The sequence below is a fragment of the Habropoda laboriosa genome, unplaced genomic scaffold, assembly GCF_001263275.1.
Source record: "Habropoda laboriosa isolate 0110345459 unplaced genomic scaffold, ASM126327v1 scaffold31, whole genome shotgun sequence".
In the NCBI taxonomy this organism is placed as follows: domain Eukaryota; kingdom Metazoa; phylum Arthropoda; class Insecta; order Hymenoptera; family Apidae; genus Habropoda; species Habropoda laboriosa.
The window spans coordinates 47674-55776 of NW_017100133.1; the positions used below are offsets into that span (position 1 = coordinate 47674).

Here is an 8103-nt window from a genome sequence, read left to right on the forward strand (position 1 = left end):
GGATCGTATTCGGAATGTCGAGATTGTTGTGCGGGACTGTGTGAGGTGGAGGGTGAAGGTTGCGGGTGTCTGTTATCGCGGGATTGGCTCGAAGTGAAGAGTGAGGGGTCTGAGGAGTCAGATTAGACGGGAAGTACGGGGACAGGATTTCTCGAAAGTGCGTCTGCGTTTAGGTTTGTTTTGCCGGCCTTGTAGATTATTTTATAATCGTATTCGGTGAGTTTTAATCGCCAGCGGAGCAACCGTGAGCTCGGATCTTTGACTGACGTCATCCAAACGAGAGGCCGGTGATCAGTTATTAGATTAAACGGTTTGCCGTAAATATATGAGCGGAAATGCTGTACCGCGTAAATTATCGCGAGGCACTCTTTCTCGATCGTCGAGTAGTTGAGTTCCGCTCCTTGCAGTAATCTGGAGGCATAGGCAATTGGTTTATCTTTACCCATTTCGCCTTGGCTTAGGATGGCTCCAATCGCACATGCGGACGCGTCTGTTGTTATATGAAACGGCAATGAGAAAGCGGAATATTGAAGGACGGGTTCCGTTGAAAGCGCCTCGCGGAGCATACAGAAAGCGCGCTCCTGTGGTCTTTCCCCCACAAGAACATGGCATCATTTCGCAGGAGCGTGGTTAGCGGGTTTGACTTTTGCGAGAATTTGTCTATGAATCTTCTATAGTATCCTACTAGTCCGAGAAATTCCCTTACATTCTTTGTGTTTTTCGGAGTTGGGAATTCTCTAACCGCGGAGACTTTTTGAGGACTGGGTTTTACTCCATTCTCCGAAATGACGTGGCCTAGGTACGCCACATCCCTATGCACGAATCCACACTTTGATGGCTGGAGCTTTAGGTTCGCGTTCCGTAATCTTTCGGCTAGTTTGTGAAATTTCGCGCGGTGTTCTTGTAGTGATCTCGCATAGATCACGATGTCGTCGAGATATACGAATAATTCGCTGCCCTGGAGGCCGGTCAGAACAGCGTCCATTAGGCGCTGGAATGTTGCTGGGGCATTTTTGAGCCCGAATGGCATCCGTGTGAATTCGTAATGACCATAGGGTGTAGAGAAGGCCGTTTTTTCGGCGTCGCCTTCCTCCATTCCTATTTGATGGAACCCGCTGGCTAAATCAAATACGCTAAAGTATTTGGCACTTCCAAGTTGATCTAATATTTCTAGTATGCTGAGTAAGGGGTACGCGTCGGAGACAGATTTGTCATTCAGACTTCGATAGTCGATGACCATTCGCCATTTTTTATTTCCATGTTCGATAGCCTTTTTAGGGACGATCCATAGAAGCGAGTTGTATGGGGACGTTGATGGGCGTATAATGTCGTTTTCTCAAAGTTCATTCATCTGTTTATTTATTTCGTCTTTGTGAACCGGTGGGTATCTATACTGTTTTACATTGATTGGCGCGGGGTCTGAGGTGATTTTATGGGAGACAATGTTTGTTTTGCTAAGAAAATCGCCGGGTAAATGGAAGATATCGTAGTTATGCGATATGAGTTCCCGCGTATGCGGGAGTTCTTCCTCCTTAAGGTGCTCTGTGTTAAGACTTCGTTAGAACTAATTTATGATACGGTCGCCTGTAGACGCTATTTTTGAGAAGGCAAAGTTTTACCCGTACCTGAATAGGTGGTACGTGACCTTAGCATTAGCTAAATTAATTTTCTGTCTCTCTCAATAGCAATTACCGTGTCATAAACTTTAGGGAACCCAAGAGTCGGACGGCCACGGTGACCCGATCAACAGTACCGCGCTGACGTCATCTTGGGCCTTTCCCCGTAGGGGTGAGAAGTCGCTCATTACCCCCGCTCCGAATCCTTCTCTCTACCCTCAGTGAACCGATTAATGCCATCACGCTGACGTCACCCTGGGCCTTTCCCCGTAGGGGTGAGAAGTCGCTCATCACCCCCGCTCCGAATCCTTCCCGCTACCTTTCCACAAATTCCATCCACCAATTGAATATTCGCATTTTTGTCACCCCGTTTTCCACTTCCCTTCCCCTGTCAACCAATCAGTGCCATCACCGATGCTTTAAAAACACGCGTAAACGTGTCTTAGGGATAGTTAAGAATAGTCAATAGTAAAGGGAACACAATTGCTAAGAATAATAGAAGAAGAGTTATTATAATTTACATAGTCTCTTATATTTGTAAGAGTGGTCCTTCGAGACATACATATTGAACTCTAGTCGGCACATCACGTGCAATCTCTACAAAGCTCGATAGGTATCTCATTGAGATCCGACCACGAGCGTTTACATTTGGTCCTTCGAGCCGGATTTTGCCATTTGAAAGTCCACTACAACACTTTGGAAGAAGAGGCGATCGTTTGTACATCCAGAAAGGAGACTGTGCGTGCTACTTGACGAGTCACCACCCCGCTGGACGTGATAGAAGCAAACGCATCCACCCTCAACTCAACTACGATTCTTCTTTGGAGGATCTTCAACAACGAGAAGGCAAGCCGCTGAAACGAGGCAGTGAGCGGTCACTACACTGCATCAAGGCTGACATCCTGCGACGATCCAGTCATCACGGCATCATCTGTATAGCTGATCTGCTGGGAGAAACACGCAGCTAATATCCAGTTTTCCTCCTGAAGTAGTAAGTCCTTTCCTTGCTTCTATTTAGTAAAACCGTGTACAATGGAGTCTGAATTGAAAACTCTTCTCGCCCAACGTAAATCTCTCAAAATGAAGTTAACACTCTTCAAGAAATCTGTGACTTCCCTTAATCCGGACACGGACATTATAGACCTTGAGAAACGAGTACAGAAAAATGAGTCTCTATTAGAAAATTTCAACGACATACAAACCAAAATAGAAATCTTGGTTTTGGATGATCAGAACGAGGAAACGTACCTAGAGGAACGCGAGTCGTTTGAAAATACATACTATAGTACAATAGCCACCGCTGTAAGGCATATTAAGAACTTTAAAGGTCCAGATCAACCTACATCAATCGCAAGTTCCTCACCCGTGGTATCTGAGTCGCAATCCACTCCGCGCCTTCCAGTAATAAAACTTCCAACCTTTAACGGTAATCTTGGCGATTGGATTCGTTTTCGCGACACATTTGTTTCATTGGTGCATAACTGTGACAAATTGACTGATATAGATCGTTTTAATTATCTGACTTCCACACTGACAGGGCCCGCTTCCCGCGTAATCGAATCATTAGGTGTATCAGAAATTAATTATAAAATTGCTTGGACTAGATTGAAGGAACGTTGTGAAAATCCGAACGCGCTAGTTTATTACCATCTTAATGGTTTACTAAACATAGTACCTGTGAAAAAATCCGACGGAGTAGCACTCATCGAATTCATAGACGCAGCGAATAATCACGTTCATGCCTTAGAATCTCTTATGAATCCGACGGAAATATGGAACGCCTTGATTAACTCATATCTAATTAAGCTCTTAGATTTCACTACGACCGACGAATGGGAAAAACGAACGGTTAATGCGACGGCTAGACCCACCTTCCACGATCTTTCGAAATTCATCGAACAGCGCGCTCAATATCTCTTACGCAGAAATATTAGTAACGCATTGGCGCCAGGACAATTTACCGACAGAACTCCGAAGCAGGTAAACGCGAAAATTAGACCATATGCGGCTCATCTCGCAAATATCAAGCACGCATGTTCACTGTGCAAAGGGGAACATGCGCTATCTCAGTGTTCAAAATTATTAGCGATGCCTTTTTCCGAACGGCATGAAACCGTAAAACGTCTTCAGGCCTGTTTCAATTGTTTGCATTTAGGACACAGTATCAGTAATTGTACTCGTGGCACGTGCAGAAAATGCAATAAAAAGCATCACACATTACTGCATAAAGACATTAACGAAACTAGCGTCAATTTGAAAAATAACGATCAAAATGCATCCCATTCTCACGCACTACAGGCCTGCGTAACAGATCGAAACGATCCGACCGTTGAGTATACTGTGCTGTCTACCGCGATAATTTACGTACTAGACTCAAACGGTAATAGTCATAAATGTCGCGCCCTATTAGACGCAGGATCACAGGCTCATTTCATTACTGAAGATTTTTGCAGTAGAGTCAATATTCCGCGATCTGAGACTGAAGCGATAGTTGGAGGAGTAGGAAAAGTAGCGAATCCCATCAAATTCAAGACACTCTCAATCTCCTCGCGTTGCAACACATTCAAATCCACATTATCATGTCTCGTAATAAGGAATATCACTGAAGATATGCCGAACATCACACTAGATAAGAAGCGTATCCCCATACCGCCAGGTAAACCACTTGCGGATCCTGGTTTCCAAGAACAAGGTCGCGTTGATCTTTTAATAGGCGCGGGATTATTTTGGCAACTTCTGTGCATCGGACAATACAAGGTGCCGGGATCTAACCTAGTGTGGCAAAAAACGCGCTTTGGATGGGTACTGGGCGGTAGTTTCATTTTGTTAGGCAAACCTGAACGTAGAACTTGCCATGCGGTCACCAACGCCAATTTACACAAGGTATTATCTCGTTTCTGGGAAATAGAAGAAACAATTCAACCCGGAGGCTTAAATTCTACTCTCGACGATGACTGCGAACAACACTTTACGAAAACGACAACACGTGACAACAAGGGACGATATACTGTTTCTATACCCTTCAACAATAAATTACACGAATTGGGAGAATCTAGATTTTCGGCAGAGCGACGACTACTAAACATTGAGAGAAAATTTCGACGAGCTCCAGATTTTAAGGAACAATATATAACTTTCATGCGCGAATATGAAAATCTAGGTCACATGTCATTAGTTGACAACGATAAACTCGACTCAAAACCGTGCTACTATTTACCTTATCACGCCGTTTTCAAGACTTCAAGTACAACAAGTAAAATTCGCGTCATATTTGATGGATGGTCTCCTTCTTCAACGGGAATTTCATTAAATGACACACAGTTAGTAGGACCGCAGGTACAAGGCGATCTCTTTTCCATCCTCGTTCAATTTAGAAAGTACCAATTTGTCGTATCCGCCGACATCGAAAAAATGTACAGGCAGATTCGCGTACAGGAGTCAGATTGTAAACTTCAAAGTATTCTCTGGCGTTACAGCGATAGTGATCCTATCAGAACATACCAGTTGAACACTGTTACCTATGGTACAACTTCAGCTTCCTTTTTGGCAACGCGTACACTAAAACAAGTCGGTATTGATAATGCGCAAACACATCCTGATGTCAGTAAAATAATATTCAATGACTTTTACGTGGACGATTTATTGACAGGCTGCGAAACTATCGAACAAGCCATTCACTTACGCGTATCGTTAACGAAAATCTTAGAACAGGCCGGATTCCCATTACGAAAATGGGCCAGTAATAATTCCCAAATATCAGCCCATCGTGAAGACCAAACAGATACTCAAATAGAGTTTAAAACCGCTGATAAGGATCCCAAAATATTAGGTTTGCTATGGTCATCTCAAACAGACGAACTCCATTACGCAACTAAGAATCCTAGTTTCGATAAAATCACAAAACGGCGAATTCTTTCGGAGGTTGCGCAAATCTTCGACCCGCTTGGTCTCCTTGGCCCAATAATAACAAAGGCTAAGTTATTCATTCAGCAACTTTGGCAACTTCAAACCTCCTGGGATGAGGGCCTGCCTCAAGACATCCATACTCAGTGGGTTGAATTTCGCTCCGAATTAGTTAATATTGCATCACGTGTCATTCCGCGACGCGCTGTGGGTGATAAGGCCCAAGTCATAGAAATTCACGGATTTTCGGATGCCTCTGAAAGGGCATATGGGGCAGTCATTTACTTACGCACCCGTTGTAAAAATGGAAAGTGGATTTCGCGAATCCTTTGCTCGAAATCACGCGTAGCTCCGTTGAAGACAATATCCTTACCGCGACTAGAATTATGCGGCGCTCTCTTACTAGCCGAACTAGCCAACAAGGCGAGAAACGCGCTACACGTGGACATACTTCCTGAATTTTATTGGACAGACTCCACTATCGTATTAGCATGGATTAGAAGCGAACCTTGTAAGTGGAAGACATTTGTGGCTAATCGCGTCTCCGAGATTCAACGGTTAACCTCAATCGATCAATGGAAACATGTTCCGGCAAAGGACAACCCGGCAGATCTCAGATCTCATATCGAAAACACCTTTGACCTCTTCTCGCGATATTCGTCACTCTCAAAATTACTGCGAATTATGGCATATTGTCTCAGATTCACTGCAAATGCTAGAGGGAACTCGAATCCAGGTAAACTCAACCGCGAGAACATTAATCCTCCAACGGCTGCTGAATTAAGGGGGGCAGAAGAAACGATTATTAAAATTGTACAGCGATCCTCCTTCAATAATGAAATAGAATCTCTCTCGAAGGGTAAACCGCTATCCAAAGAGAGTCGCTTAGCTTCACTAAATCCTTTCCTAGATGAACTCGGTATAATCAGGGTGGGCGGAAGGTTAACCAATGCCCCAGTTCCCTTCGATGTAAAACATCCAATGGTCCTCCCAACGTCACACCCATTCACGAATTTGGTGATAAAAAATGAGCATCTTCGATTGTTGCATGCTGGATCACAGCAAACCCTAGCATCCCTGCGTGATAGATTTTGGATATTGTCCGGACGTCGCATTGTCAGAAGGTTTGTGCGCCAATGCTTCAAATGTTTTCGCGCCAAGCCCCTAACTGTCAACTACCAAATGGGAAATCTTCCTTCGCAACGCGTAACGCCTGGTCGCGCATTTGCTTCCTGTGGAATAGATTACGCCGGTCCCTTTCACATAGAACTCGCCACTGACTTATCTACTGACTCGTTCCTCAAATGCTTGCACCGTTTCATATCGCGACGTGGGCGATGCCACTCTATATACTCAGATAATGGAAAAAATTTCATTGGTGCAAGAAACCAATTAAATGAATTAGGAATATTATTGAGTACTCCACAACATAATAGTCGCGTTCAATCTTCACTAGCGAGAGAGGGAATAGAGTGGCATCTGATTCCACCTTATGCTCCGCATTTTGGAGGCTTGTGGGAGAGGGGTGTAAAATCAGTGAAAACACATCTTAAGAGAGTTGTGGGCGAACAGATGCTCACCTACGAGGAATTGTATACGGTCCTCACGAAAATAGAAGCATGCCTGAATTCCCGACCTTTACATCCCCTATCCAGCGATCCAAATGACCTTACCCCTCTGACGCCAGGTCATTTTTTAATCGGCGACGCTATAATGGCACTCCCTCAAATGAATCTGATTAATATCCAGCAGAATAGACTAAACAGATATCAGCTCATACAACAGATGATGCAGCATTTTTGGAAGCGGTGGCAACGGGAGTACCTCCATGAGTTGCAACAACGCCACAGATGGAAGCTGCAATCATCCGACACCATCAAGGTCGGAGACCTGGTACTTGTCAAGGAGGACAATCTACCACCTTTAAAATGGCGCCTAGGTAGAGTTACGGAGCTGCACCCTGGCACTGACGACATCACCCGTGTGGTTACGTTAAAAACCGCGGACGGTCCAATCAAGAGGCCAGTCACGAAAATTTGTAACTTTCCAAGGGAAGACGCCCCGAGCTAGAGCATAGACTACACATAAGTTGCAAATTGTACATATCATATAAGGTTATTTAACATTAGTCATTAGTTTTAGATGTATTATAAGGATTCATCGCATGTATATACAGGGTGTCCCGTAACTCCTCGAACACCCGGAAATGGGGGGTGGCTGAGGTGACTCTGAACAACCTTTTCCTTTTCCAAAATCCAGTTTGAAGCTTCGTTTTTGAATTATTAACGAAAAACACTGGCCAATTACAGCGCGCGTAGAGCCCGCGCTCAGGGGCGGCCGAACAGAGATGCACCCGCGCGAGCGAACAAATGCGTACGCGTGACTTCTCGGTTCTCGATAGCTGTCAAAAAACTTTCACTTTGCACTGCTGTTTTTATAAGGCTTAGAGAAATGGTTTTTGGCCGTCATTCCGACGTTTGTATAAATTTGTGAAAAATGCAATTAGTCTGAATCGCGAAGAAAATAGCGAAGGTCGTTTTTACAACTTTTTTATCTGAGCTCGAAATGAAAATCTAAAAAATAC

The 8103-nt window shown here is 44.3% G+C and overlaps 1 protein-coding gene across 1 annotated transcript; it reads left to right on the forward strand.

The window, feature by feature from the left end:
* The first annotated feature begins 2696 nt into the window (after positions 1-2696).
* LOC108576153 lies at positions 2697-7589 on the forward strand. The gene has a single exon (XM_017939131.1). It carries the CDS (start codon positions 2697-2699, stop codon positions 7587-7589), a length of 4893 nt encoding a protein of 1630 aa, XP_017794620.1.
* The last annotated feature ends 514 nt before the right edge of the window (positions 7590-8103 follow it).

Coding starts and splice junctions, on each gene's coding strand:
- LOC108576153 (XM_017939131.1), top strand. CDS start 2,697: ATGAAGTTAACACTCTTCAAGAAATCTGTGACTTCCCTTAATCCGGAC.